Source organism: Anas platyrhynchos, chromosome 28 (genome assembly GCF_047663525.1).
Source record: "Anas platyrhynchos isolate ZD024472 breed Pekin duck chromosome 28, IASCAAS_PekinDuck_T2T, whole genome shotgun sequence".
NCBI lineage: Eukaryota > Metazoa > Chordata > Aves > Anseriformes > Anatidae > Anas > Anas platyrhynchos.
Window position 1 is genome coordinate 2997632 of NC_092614.1, and position 13832 is coordinate 3011463.

General features: G+C 49.0%; 1 protein-coding gene across 7 annotated transcripts in view; it reads left to right on the forward strand.

Moving 5' to 3' along the window:
- ATP6V0A1 (ATPase H+ transporting V0 subunit a1) overlaps positions 1-11888 on the forward strand; it is a 30630-nt gene extending 18742 nt beyond the window's left edge. For 4 of the 7 annotated variants that reach the window (XM_027445285.3, XM_027445289.3, XM_027445288.3 and 1 more), the window contains 5 exons: positions 482-589; positions 1238-1255; positions 3103-3220; positions 3672-3843; positions 10034-10359. In XM_027445285.3, the coding sequence (XP_027301086.1) occupies positions 482-589; positions 1238-1255; positions 3103-3220; positions 3672-3843; positions 10034-10127 (510 nt within the window). In that variant the 3' untranslated portion in view covers positions 10128-10359. Of the gene's footprint in view, positions 1-481; positions 590-1237; positions 1256-3102; positions 3221-3671; positions 3844-10033 lie in introns of all 7 variants that reach the window. The other 3 variants (XM_027445287.3, XM_027445290.3, XM_027445292.3) reach the window with 1 other exon arrangement.
- Positions 11889-13832: the final 1944 nt, after the last annotated feature.

Here is a 13832-nt window from a genome sequence, read left to right on the forward strand (position 1 = left end):
ATTTCCCACGTGTGTCGGGATGCCTGGCACTGGTGGGGAGCGAGTGTGTGTGTGCACAGATCTGTGTCAGTCAGTCCTGCTCTGAGGTGCCACTGTGCGACTTGTTTCACTTCCAGCAGTGGTGCTTCAGTCCTTCTGAGTGCTTGTTCAACAGCTGCTGGGCAAAACGTTGGTCTGTTGCACATCAGTTATAGCAAATGTTCTTGTGAGAGATGTGGCTTTTATTGGGATTGCAATTACTTAAGAGAAATGTATCAAGTATTCATGCAGGAAGACTTTTTTTTGTCCCCCAACCCTAGCAGGAATCAGCATCTTTCCCATCCAAGCTGGGAAACAGAATTGTACAGCTGCTTTAACCCGGGTCTTAATGTCTTGTCTTCTTCTGTGAGCTACTGCTGCTGCACTTGGAGTCGTAAGAAGCACCCACTCTTGTAATAAAGCACCAACAACGCTTTGTTCTTTCTTTTTCTGCATGTATTAGGGGACACACAACTTTGGTGGGATCCGGGTGGGCAATGGACCAACTGAGGAGGATGCTGAGATCATTCAACATGACCAGCTATCTACCCACTCTGAGGAGGGGGAAGAGGTAAGAATCTGGCCAGCCTCTGTCTGAGGGCAATGAAGTTGGTAGCAGACTGTGCTAGCTTTTTGGACTACATTTACTGATTTCCAAGCTGTTTAAATAGCAACATTTTCAGTAAAGTGTTTTCATAGCAGTAAAGTACCACGGACCATCTTTTGGTCATTCCCAGGAGCTCTGGAAAAAAATAAAAAAGGCAGCATAATTTGCAGATAAAGGGAAAAGTGGCTTTGTTTGTCCTCCTTACAAGGAACCATCATCTTAGAGGCTACACAGAGCTGCAGAGTGCTCCCAGATGGTATATTCAGCTTGTCTCTGGCTGAAGTGCAGTGCATTTGTGCTGCTTGCTGCTCCAGTTAGCCAAAGGCCAAGGGCTGTGTTTCTGCAATAGTGAGATCTCAGTTTACGTTCATTTTCACTGGTGGGGGTTACTTTAGCTGCTTTGCTTTACTTCTGATAGAGGAGAAAAAGGAGACAGTCTCTTAATTTGGGAGTTTTTTGATTCCTCTTAACAGTTCTCCAGCGTTACCTTGCTTCCATAGTGCATGTAGTGTGTAACTGCTTTACTGGGTCATGCTTAGGAGGGAATTATTGAATGTGCTCGTGATTAATGTGATTGAGACACCTCACTAAATGTAAACTTGTGTTTTCAAGCCTACAGAGGATGAGGTGGTAAGACTACAGCCAGCTTTGCATTCATGTGTATCTGGAATGTTTCCCATTGGCGTAAACCACACACCGAATTAAACATGTTATGTCATGGCATCTTCCAAAAGATCTAGCTGTTTACGTATTACAGGCCATTTTTAATTCTTCATACAACGTCATACCCATTAACAGACCTTTAATTACGTCATCTATTTAGCTTGTGTCTTATCCCCTGTCTGCAGATCTTCTCTTAGTTTACCTGAAAAGCTGCTGAGCCAGAGGTCTGAAACGGAAAAGATTTTGCTTCTAAAGTTTAAGTCTCGTTTGCCTTATGTTATGTTTTTGGTAACTCTGCACTGCAACGAACACCATCTTGAAATGTTTTTTCCCAAACTGACTTTAATTTTAAGGATGATATCAGTTGTTGCCAGTGAGTAAATACAGCAAAAGCAGTCTGGTTTCATACAGCTCAACAACTTACCCAGCCAGGACCTTGCTGTAGAAGAGAGGCTCTGTTTTGAGAAACTGCTCATTCATAAACACTTGTAACAAGAATGAGTATTAAAGAAGTGGTTTTTAGGAACTCTCATGCTGAATTGATTGTAGGTTTCAGGCTATCAGGTAACCGCTTATTTATTTATTTTACAAAATAAAAGCATAAATGCCATGAAATTAGAGTAGCTTTGCAACAACGAGGTCATAAATTACACTAAAAGTGGTTCTGTTATGTGGAAAGTGGTCCTATTATGTCTGGGTCCGTGTGGAATTGGTGGGGTGGAGGGGATCAGCACGCTGCTGTACTGTTAACTCTGTATATCAGTAACCCTGTGAAAAATGTGTAGAACTGCCAATACCCTGCCAAAGCAATCCTGCTGATTCTTCTGCTCCTTAGCATAGTGGAGACTCTCTCCATAGCGGTGACTCCAGCAGTTGCATGTGGCTGTAAATTGTCATTGTTTAAATATTTGTCACGTTCCACTTATTGCACGCTGACGTGCCATCTGTGCTGGGAGGTGGTACTGTTTGCTAGGGCAGTCTTTATTAAAGAACTTCGCAGTTCACGTTCTGTGGAGAAGAAATTAGGCTTTTGACAGCTAATTTAACTTCGTTGTTTGAAGTATTTATTGCTCTGGATGTACCAAGGGAGAAATAAGAATATAAATAGCTTGCTCTGCATGCCTAGAACACTAGTCACTCGATGTCTTTAAAGTATCACGTTGACTTAACTTAAATATGAGCAGTTTCTGAAGCATGGATTAAATCCAGAATGTAGGGAATGCTTTCCCAAGCTGCACAGTAAAAAACTGCCCTTCATGGCAGATTTTCTTGAGTTCTTTATTTATTATAAAAAAAGACTTTGCCAAAGAATTGTGCACACATGACTTTTTCTAGACTGTCTTGTGCCCTCTTTTTGCTTTCAAAGAGGGAAAGTTCCCATCTTGTAAAATGCTTTTGTTGATCCTGTAGCAAAGGTACATGCACAGTATCGACTTGGAATCCTGTCTCCTTTTTTGTAGAAGTCCGTGCAGTTTACCACTGAATTCATATGAATACCATATTGTTGCTGAACAGTCTTTTCCTGGCAAAGTCCATGGCTGAATTTACAGTGTCTTGCTTTCATATGATAGAGCACGAAAGCAATAATATTCAAGCAGTGAGCTATTACTCTGCAAAACCTACTAAGACAAGAGAATTCATTTTTAATTTATAAAACTGACATGCTAAACCAGGAGAAGACAGTATCAGTGTCTAACTTCAAACACGCTGTCCTTGGTAATAGCACCAGGTAGTGTGCTCATTTTCCCCAGCCAGCCACTTTCTCATGTTTCCAATTCTTGCAGCTTTGGTAATTTTCTGTGTTTGCTTTGCAGTTCGACTTTGCCGACACGGTGGTGTACCAGGCAATCCACACCATTGAGTATTGCTTGGGGTGCATCTCAAACACTGCGTCCTACTTGAGACTCTGGGCTCTCAGCTTAGCCCACGCACGTGAGTACTCTTTTTCTGGAGCAGAAGGTTGGATCAGTGTCACAAGCAACCTGGACCAAAGACAGGAATGCAAGCAGCTTCACCAGAGCTCTCTCCGGCAGTGTCAAGCACTGCTGCTTTAGGACAGAGCTGTGTTTGTGTGTTAGATGGTGATGTTCAAGTCTAAACACCAATATCTGCTTGCATAGCACTCTGCTAGAAGTTGTCAGGGATGGATGGAAATTAAAACCCTGAATAAAGCAAAAATCAGCTGTGCAGGTGGTCTGCCCTGCACTGCTTGCAACAGCTGGGGGCAACATCTTGGTTTACTTGCCTGCAAAAACGGTTGTTCCTCTGAATTTTCCCACCTTGTCATGATGGGAATTTGCTTGACTTCATTTTTTTGCTATGTAAATAAACCGTGACCTTGTTGAATGCTCTGAAAGTCCTCTCCTCTCCCTTCTCCTGGCAGAGCTCTCGGAGGTGCTCTGGACCATGGTGATCCACGTTGGCCTCAGTGTGAGGAGTCTGGGTGGAAGCTTCGGCCTTTTCTTCATATTTGCTGCTTTTGCTACCTTGACGGTAGCGATTCTCCTGGTCATGGAGGGCCTGTCTGCTTTTCTCCATGCTCTTCGCTTGCACTGGTGAGTTACAGGAATGCTCAGAAACCGCAGAGCTCTTTGTGGTAAGGAAATTGATGTCACCTGGACTACCTGGAAAAATACCATCTTACAGCAGATTGAGTTGGCTGTTACACAGTAAAACTAAAGCTATAAAATGAGGGTGATAGTGGATAAGACTGAGTTGAGATCAGTGATGTTCAGAAGTGCTAGAGTACCAAGGATCTTATCTAAACATCTAATCACCCTATAGCAGATGTGCTCTGGCAGCAGAAAGCCTTTAATAGGACCAGGGATTTTCACTCTCGTTTCTAGTAATATACTTCTTTCCTGATTGTATGCATAAACTTAGAAATTAGGCAGAATAACTGATCTACAATTAAAAATAAATCAGAGTGAAGCTTTGTGAGCAATGACATTGGAAGGTTGTGCTCGATGGATGAGTGTGCTTTTGGCTTTCAGTCGGATTTTTTCTTCTGTCCTTTGCTCTGTCGCTTGGTCCCAGTGTTTGTTTTCCTTGATGTGCTGCGATAGCTGCTGATTGCAGTTCCCTTCACATCTGGTCTGCTCTATGAGGAAAGCTCTGTGCCATTGGACTGTTTGAATAGGATGTGTGAAGTGACAGGCAGTAAAATAACAAATCAGTGCATCTGGGCTGCAGTTATCTACACAGGGATGCTACCCCGTAAATATCACTACTAATAGATTTTTTTTTTAACGTGGTAATCTGTTCTAAATAGACTTTTCTGTAGTGTATTTTGCTGACTTACAGGGAAGCAAAATCTAGGACTACAAGCTCAAAGATCAGCTCAAATTGAGCTCTAAGTTGTCTTTAAAATCTCTTGGCCGTGAACTGTTGTGTGCACGTGGTATTGGAGCTGTAGCTCAGCGTGGTGCGTGTGACTTTGCTCATCTTCCTGAGACCTTACACAGAACACAGGGCAGCTTTGTCTGTCTGCCTTTTGGGGTGCCATGGAGTACGAGGAATATTTCTTACTGCTGTTGTTTATTTACTGATGCTTCCTTAGTCTCTTTCGCGTGATTCTTAAGTTCCTCTTTATGCAGCCAGCCAGCAAACAAGAAGGAATTAGTCAAGTGCTCATCACTTTCTCTGCACCCAAGTATGGAAAGTGTTCAAGAGCTTTCTCTAATCCGTGTTTAAGAGCACCTTTTGTTCCACTTCAGATTCCCTGTTTGGCATGCCAGTAGAATCAAAAGAGCAGCATGGGGATGGGTTGTGCTCTCTGCTGGGGTCCTCTTCAGGCTAAAGTGTAGACGAGTGAGTCTGTGCCTGTTCTCTGGAGAGTTCTGGTTGCTGCCACCTCTTATGGTCATTTCTCTCCTGGTAGTTTGAAAGTGAAGTCACATGAAGTTCACAAGGAGAATTCTGTTTTGCTTAGGTGGGAGAAAAAGGTTGTTCTGAGCACTTTTTAAAAATAGTCTCGTAAGTGGAAAAGGAAGCCAGTGCCTTTTAGAAACAAACAAGCAGAAGTCTCTTTGCACTCTTCCCCATCTCCTGGGGAATGAAAACTTTGTCCCCTTGTATTCTCCGTTGACAAGTGTGCTTCAGTGTACACTGAAATGTTGTGGAGTGCCTGGGCTCTGTAGCTCGAGTGAGTTGAGATTTGCCCAGGAGTTCAGAGGTGTCTCCATCTTGTGCTGAGGGAGCCTCTCGTGGGGGGGCTGCTCCTGCAAATGGCTGCTGGATGGTGCTTCTGTTTTTCCTGGCATCCAGCCTAGAAATCATCATACCAGTCACTTGAGATCTTCTTGTTGACTGGCTGGTGTTTCCTCATCCTCACACTGCTGTCACTGTATGCACGGTTGCATCAGTGTGAAGAGGGAGCTCTGCACACCCAGCTCGACATTAGTGCTAACAGCACAGAGCAACCAGCACTCTGACTCTGCGTGGTGTTCCTGATCTTCAGTGGCTTGTGAGTTAGTGGATTTTCAAAATCTTGCTTGTCTGGACTGCAGTGCTTTGTGGCACGCTTCTGAATAACAGTACGTGAACGGCTCTGAATGCCTCTTCTTTTTCACTCTAGTTAAGCAAGCATGTTTTTCTGCAGATACTTATCATGTGATGATAATCACAGACCACACTTAGGGATACTGCTGACAGAGCACCTGAAACAAGGGTGAACTAGAGTTTACAGCTCAGCAGAGAGGTGGCTTTTCACATTACCAAGCTGTTTCTCAAGTATGATTAAAATATGGTCTAGAAATGTTTAAAGGGAAGATGCGTGTCACTGAAACGGCAGGCAAAGAGAAAAATCCAGCTGAGCAATAGCAGTAGGCACGTGGATCATGGGTGTCATGCAGAGCAGTGCCAGGCACCTGCTGGAGAACTGCAGGACTGAGGTTCTAAATTGGAATATTTTCCCTGAACATATGTTTCAAACTTCTATGAGAATGTAAATAAAAGTTTTTACGAAAAATTTGCTCAAGCTTAGGATCTAAAAAGCATCAATTTCACACTGCAGGTGACATGCTGGAATTATTTCGGGTTTGTTGGGTTTTCATTATCACAATGGAAAGGAAGGCACCTGCAGTTGTTCAAAACAACATGCTGTTCACATTCCTTTTTGCTTCTGAACGTGGAATCAGTATGTTTCCAGTGGTAGGTGTTTCCTTTTCAGAGAGCGGGGGGTGGAGGATCAAATGCAGCTGTCCTGGGAAGAGCAGATCATATTTTGTGGCTCTGGGAGAAGAGTCACCTATCTGGAATTCTGAAGGTGTGGGTGGCTCAGCCTTCCTGGAAAGGAGGAGTCATTCAGTGGGAAGAACAGATTCTTCCATGAGCTCTGCCCCTCAGTCCCAAATGAGGAGGATTTGCTGCGTGCTTTTTCAGAAAGCGAGCATTTTTTCTGCAGGCTGGGTTTTTCTGAAGCGTTTTGAGGTGGAGGAAAGCACTCACAGTGCTGCCAAGATCGCAGTCTCCTTTATCAGAGGTCTGCTGGAACTCGGTAGCTGTCTGAGCTACGCCCCATGCCGTGTGGTTAATTCCTTGCATTGTAACATCCCAGTTCTGAAATACAAAATGTATTTGCTTTGCGGTGATGGAGCTTGACATCTCTGTTTACGTTATCGTACCTCACTTCTTTATGAGCTGGTCAGCAGTTCTAATGAAAGCAAACATAGACTTTGCCCAAAAAGAGACTATTGTATCTGGATGCAGAGCCAGCTCACAGCACCAGCAGTTGATGCAGAAATGTTGTTTTGGTGGAGCTGCCTGTTTAAAGCAAGGTTTTAGGCTTGGTTTAGAGCTGGAAGCTCTTTTCCTTAGAATATATCCCAAGAGCAGGCCATTGCTGAAAAGAATGGATAGCAGCAGGCATAATGCAGAGCAAATCAGGTTAATTCAGAGCAGCAAAGAGTGGGGGTCGTGCTGCTCTGCAGGAGGCAGGTAAGTGATAAAAGATGACTGTGATGTGGAGGCTCAGTTCCAGCATTGGGAGTTTTTACCCTTGCCAATGCCACGGCCAAACCATTGTCCAGGCTTGGCTCTAGTCACCCCAGTGCGTGTTTCAGCTCCCACACCTCAGCCCACGTCCATCAGCGTGGAGAGAGTGGTTCCCAGTCACATGTGAGCATGGGTTTGGCAAACACGGAGGACTGTCTGCTGGTGCTAAGGGTTGGAGTCTGGTTTCTCCTTCCTGAGTGCATGAGCAGCTTCCCTGGGAGGTGTGTGCACTTCACCATGTACTTGAGACAGGTATAAATGTGATTTTTCTTTGCCATGAGTTGCCTGAGCTGTTTGCCACAGGTTCATGGACATTCAGAGGATGAGCTGAGTCCCTTGGAGGCAGCGAAACAGATCCCAAGCGTTCCTCCTGGTCGCACAACGTTAGGTGCAGCTGCAGGTGGGAAGCTCACACAAAGCCCGCGTTGTTCCAAAGGCTGTGGGGCTGCCCGGTGCCACCAAAATAGGTTTCAAACACAAGCGTGGTCAGCCTCGAACAACCGGGTGGAGTAAATAAAAAGCAGCAGTTCTGTGGTGCTTTGCAGATGGCTGCGCTCAGCTGTAAGCTGAGAAGAGAGGCAGGCCCTGCCCTGCCCTGGCATTGCTCCTGGCCTGCAGCCACCGAGGGGGAGTGCTGCTTTCTGAGAGGCGTGGGCGTGCTGGAGCTGCATCCCACTTGCAATCCAGCCAGCGGACGTGGGAGTAGTAAAGCCCAGCTCCCCACCCACTCGCCAGAAATGTATTTATTTTCCTTCATAAAGGTCATAAGCCAGGGTATGTCTGTAGTGTGACCATCGCAGCGCGGTACTGCTCTAAAAGGCCATCTGCCCCAAGCGTAGGATGGAATGATCCTGCAGCATGTGAAACTGCTGTCCTTCTGGGGAAAGAGAGGCTGCAGCCATCTCTGCACCAACACCCTGCTGGCTTTGCACCCGCAAGGTGCACTGCAGGCTGCCCTTGGAGTCGCTGCCAGCTCAGGCATCGACATGTTCCTTAAGGATATAAATACCAAGCAGGAATTTGCACTTGAGCTAACTGAAAGTTGGGTTTCCTGTTCAACAGATGTCTCTGCAGTTGCTTCCCGATGGGATGGGGAGCTGCCTGGTTTTCCAAACAGTTTGGTTATTCTGTGACCAGCGGGTTGGAAAATCCCTGCATCTTCAGCCCGGCAAACACTTAACTATTACTACAAAAAGAAGAAAAAAGCTGAAAAGAGGGTTTTCTTGAATGCAAACCGCCAGAAAGCTTTTTCTGGTCTGTTTATTTACTTTGCACTGCTGTCTAGTAAATTCTTCTGCAGAATTTGATCACTGAGAGACAGTACAAAGTGTAGCAGTAAAGCTAGCGTGCATGAGAGTGTGAGTGACCCTGGGAACAGCAATTTCTAATATCAGGGAAGGACCTTGGGTTCTGGGCATTACTCTGTAGACAATTGCAGGAAAAACAGTTCAAGCTGTGGAATGTAGTTAAACTTTTTCACTGGTTTTCTAACCTTACAACAGCCTCTCCTTGAGCTTCGGGTATCCAGTTGTGGCCAGTTGTAACCGAGTCTGTCCAAAAGGAGCTTTTGGGTGTCAGGGCCAGCTGGAACAGTTAATCATCGGGGTTAACATTTCATTTACAGTGGGTTCTGTGTGAGTCAGATACCCAACCGGCTGCCTCTTATTTCCCTTTGCTTACAGAACAGCCACTTAGTCACAGGATACTTATGGAGATTATCAGGGTTCCTGAAAAACTGGAGCGTGTTGGCAAGGAGCCCTTCCTCCCCCACGGAAAATCCTGTTCATCCTAGGGATTCCTCTGCAGGGAACTCTCTGCTTATCAGCATGAACAGGCAGCAGAACATATGAGCAAAAAGCTCTTTTTATGAGTTTCACTCCTGACTCCTGAGCTCTGTTGAGAAACCGCTTTTTGCCAGCTGCGATTCCATCAGCTTTGGGCTTTGCCATGGTTCTCAAACTTGGAAAAAATAATTAGAGTGAGATTTTTCTGCATTTATTCTGAACTGTGCTAGAATAGCTGTACAATCTGCTGCCGCTTGATTCCTGCAGAGACTTAAGTTTTTTAGTGGGCCACGCAGTGGAAAGTGTTGCTCATGAGGCTCCTGAAACACTGTGCTTGTTTTTATTGTGAATCATGGGATTATTTTTTTTTCTCTCCCTATTTAGCTGTTGCTGACCATTGGACAGTTCTGGAGCATAATTCTTTTTTTAAACTGAGTTTATTAGGGGAAGCAGGCAAACAAGGCGAAGTTAATGTTCAGCTTCAGGCAGCAGGCACATCTCTAGCTCGGGAGAAGGAGTCATGTGGGCAAAAACCAAATATGCTTAAGTAAATAAACAGAAGCAACCGATGGAGGAAGTCAGAGCGCAGCACCGTGCGACTGAGCTTTGTTGTGGTGAAAATGTGAACTTCAGTAACGTGGTCTTATAGGTAACGTGATCTTATAGGAACTGCTGGGTGCTTTTAGGTGCTTCTAAGTGACACCACGGTTCAGGAGTTCTTATTTTTGTTGCCCTTATTGCCTGTAGTGCTGGGATCAGTACCTTGACAGTTTTCCTCTGCTCCAGAAACGTCAAACAAACTGGGTTTTGTGCCAGCAGCTGAGCTACATCATAATCCTACTTCTTCCTCTTTAAAGGCTTCTTTTTATGGTCCATAAACAGCTCCTTTTTAATGGAGTTCCTGCTAATCTCCAGCTCTCGTGAGAGACCTGCCCTTCTAATGAGTGCTTGCTCTGTTCTCTTGCAGGATTGAGTTCCAGAACAAGTTCTACACTGGCACTGGGTTTAAGTTCCTGCCCTTCTCATTCGATACCATCCGCGAAGGGAAGTTTGACGATTAGAGATCCCTCTGCTCCAGCAGTGTTAACCACCTGTGATCTATGCCTAGTACTGTCCCGTGTGTCTGAGTTGCATGTACTCCTCCCCTAGTGAAAATAACTTATTGCAGCAGCCTCGAGTGTTATCGTGGAATTTCCAAGCCGAGAGCTTTGGCATTCTCGGGTACTGAGTGACACTGGATCAAAGAAACTGCTCCTTCCTTAAGTTTACTGCTGAAGATATGAAGTGCATGAAGTGTCGGTGTGGTGTGTAATAGTGTCCTTCTCGTGTTGTGAGCTTCCTGGCAGGCTTATCAGGGCAGCACGAGAAAAATGCAGCTACAGCTGAGTGGGCATAAAGGCACACGGAGAAGAAAAGGCAACTTCAGCTTGCGTAAAGCTTGCTGCTCAGGAAAAGAGATTTTTTACAGGGAGCTTTGCATGTGGATCTACGTGTCTCAGCCTCTGATTAAATTATGAGCAATGGGCAGTTCAGGGTGTGCTTCTCCTACCTCCAGTGCTTCCACATGTGCAATGTTTTTTTAATCTGGCAAAAACAACCTCTTACCCTTTGAGATTCAGCTCTTCTCTGACCTCTCGACAAGGCTTGAGGTGCTGGGATGAAGGGGCACGGCTCGAGGGGCCTCAGCTAAGTGTGGGGGGGTTCTCTTTGTGCCCTAGTGATGGAGAAACACCTGGCCTTTGCCTGGCTTGTCCTTGAAAAAAAAATAAATCCGGTTTCTCTCCTTTGTGGAGAGAAGATGCTCCTTTAACCAAGCATCTGCATGCTCAAATATCCCAGGCAAAGCTCCGTGCCCGGTTCTGCTGCTTGTTTCTGGAGTCTGGTGAGCACGGGGACTTTGCTGCTGCTAGCCCAGGCCTGTGTGCGGGTGCCTTGGGGCCAGCCTGCACAGCTCAGCCTAAAACCATGACTGGAAAGACAGACAGAGAGAGACTGGGTGTTTTTTGGACAGACGTGGGGTACATCGGGAAGCGCTCTGGTGTTCCTTCCAGGTACCACGTGTCCCCAGTGCGCGGGGCTGCCTGTGCACCTCGTGGACATGGTCCAGCTGTAAGATGCCTACACGTGCCAGTTGCACTGTCGTGGCTGTCTCATTTCAAAACAAAGCCCCGAGGCTGCAAAGCCCTCAGAGGTGCTGGCACATCCAGCTGACCCCTTGTGCATGATGGCATCCAGCTTTTGCAGGAGCAGAGGTCCCGGTGGCAAGGGTACGCTCATGGTCTAAGAGGCCCATCAAGGGAGAAGAGAGGCTGAGTCTTCCCCAAAGGGTCTTCCCCCCCAAAAAAAGTCTCCGTGGCAGTGGGGTCTCTGCCGTATTTCCCCACTGCACCCGTTGCTTTTTTCTCCTGTGCAAGGTGAGCGCTGCCTTGCCCTCCTCACCGTGACGTAGCTGTAGGAGCAGGGAGCTGTGTGTGTGTCTATGTTGTGTGTTGTTGTTAATTGTCGCAGTGGATCTGGAGTATTTATGTATGGACAGCGTAGAACAATAACAAGAATCATCGTAACCTGGATCTGAAGCAGAAATGCCACACAGAAAGGGGAAAGGTGTGTGTGCACTTGGTGCAGATGGTGTCACGCGTGCGTGCGGAGCTGCGCTTCGTCACCTTCTGGGCCACTGCTGTGTTTACAGGCAGACCTTGCTGTATGTTTACAAGGGTGTTTGCAGAAAGACAACATCAAAATGCAGCTGGAGCAGCGACCGCAGTCCTGCCCAGGTGGAACGTGTTGCTGATGGTCACTATAAATTAAACTAACTGCACTACCTCTGGTGTGGCCTCTCCTTCTTTCCTCCCCCTCATGCTGGGGAGGCTTTGGGGGAGAGCGGGGCCCTTAAAAACCTTCCTCCTCTGTGTTTTTCTGTCACCTTGGTGGCTGCTAAGAGGAGAGGGGATGGGAGAGCAGCCTGTAAAATGAGAGCAGCGTGCCTGTGCCTCGGCTGGAATGTCTCCGTGCTTATAGCCCCAGTGCCCAGCCTGAACCCAGGCCAGCTGGGGCAGAGCAGGGCTGCCTCGGCTGCACACACGCAGGAATTACAAACTAAACCTTGATTAAACCCAGTTTTTGTGGCTGCCCTTTCCACGGGGCTGAGGCAAACAGGCTCTGCTCCAGGCCAGAGCCCCCCGGGCCATGTTTACTCAGGCCTTTCCTGCGGGCTTGGAGCTGCCTGCGGGTTTTTTTCCAAATGCGCAGGAGGAGCGGAAGGGAGGTTGCCGTGGGCTTTGGGGTTGATTGTGTTTTCCAAGCTGCTCCAGCTTTGCTGTGCTTCCGTCTCCTAATGTATTGGTCGAGGAGCGGGGTTGGGCAGCCTGAATTTGGCTGTGTCCCTGGAGCTGGAGGCTCCTGCCCCACGCAGGGACGTGGTTCCCCCGCTGCTCTGGGTGCCAGCTGTGGCCAGGGGCTGCTCTCCCCTTTCACCCCTTCCCCTGCTCCCTTGCACCACTCCCGCAGCGAGCTCTTGGTGTGCAATCCAAATATTTCTGCCCGTTTCCATAGCTCTGCTGGGCCGCTTTCAGGGCTGGCAGTGGAGGGGGGAGGCTGCGGGGAGCCCTGGCCTCATTTCGGAGGAGCCCTGAGCTCGCCCTCCTCCAGCAGCGGGGGTCGGGGCTGTCCCTCGAGCCAGGCTCTGCCCTGGGCAATGCCCACGGGGGGGTGGGTGCCCTCCCATAGCCCCCCCAAGGGAGATGGGTGCCCCAGGAGGGTGCCCCACACCACCTCCCAGCACGGGTTCCCCTTTGTGCTTCTTGGGGGGGGGCTCAGCTCTGTGCTTCTCCCCCTGGGATCCCTGCAGGGGGTGTCCAGGAGTGCCGGGGCTGCCTTTGCTCGCCGTTTCCATTCCGGGGGGGGCGACGCTGGAGCTCCCTCCACTTCCACCGATGGAGACCAAGCCCAGGGCCGTGGCCCCGTCTCCTCCCCGGGTAGGGCAGCGGGGGCGGCCCCGGTTCCCTGCCCGGCGGCTCGGGGGGGGGGGGGCTCGGGTCGCTTCTTCCCCCGGTTCCCCCGCCGCTGCCCGGTCTCGCAGTGCCCTCTGCAGGCTGGAGCTGCCCCTGCTCGGCACCGGGACCCCCCCCCCTCTTAACCCAGCAGCGCAGCAAGCGAAGCCCCGAGCCCCCCACCCCGAGCCCCCTCCTCGGGGCCATCCTACGGCAAAGCTGCTCCAAGCAGCCGCAGGCTGAGCCCCCCGGTGCTGAGCCCCCCGGGACCCCCTCCTGGGGCTCCTCCGGTTTTGGGCTATGGCACTGCCCTCACCGGGACCCCCGTTCCCGGTTCCCACCCAAACCCCGCTGCCCGTCCCCCGTGTCCCAGCTGCTGCTGCCCGGTGGCACGGCCACGCTCACCTCCTGGGCCCCTTCCCAGGGGGCTGCCACCGGTTTCCCCCCCGGTTTGGCCTCCCCGGACTGCAGGCAGGGGCATCGCAGCGTGCAGGAGGCCACCAGCACCAGCTCCTTGTCTCCTTTGGGGCCAACCGGGGGCTCGGTGTCCCCTCCACCGGCCCCACAGCACAGCCTGAACCTCACGGAGCCCTGGGGATGTGTTGGTTTGGGACCGCAGGGATGTCACCAGCACGATGTGGCCTCCCCCAACCTGTCCCCAAGAGCTCAGCCCAGTGCCCATGGAGGATGCAGGTGACTGCGGTGCTCCCCAGCAGGGTCGGGGTGTGCGGATGCCCCTTACCACACATCGGTGATGGGCTCGGAGCTGAGGACCTC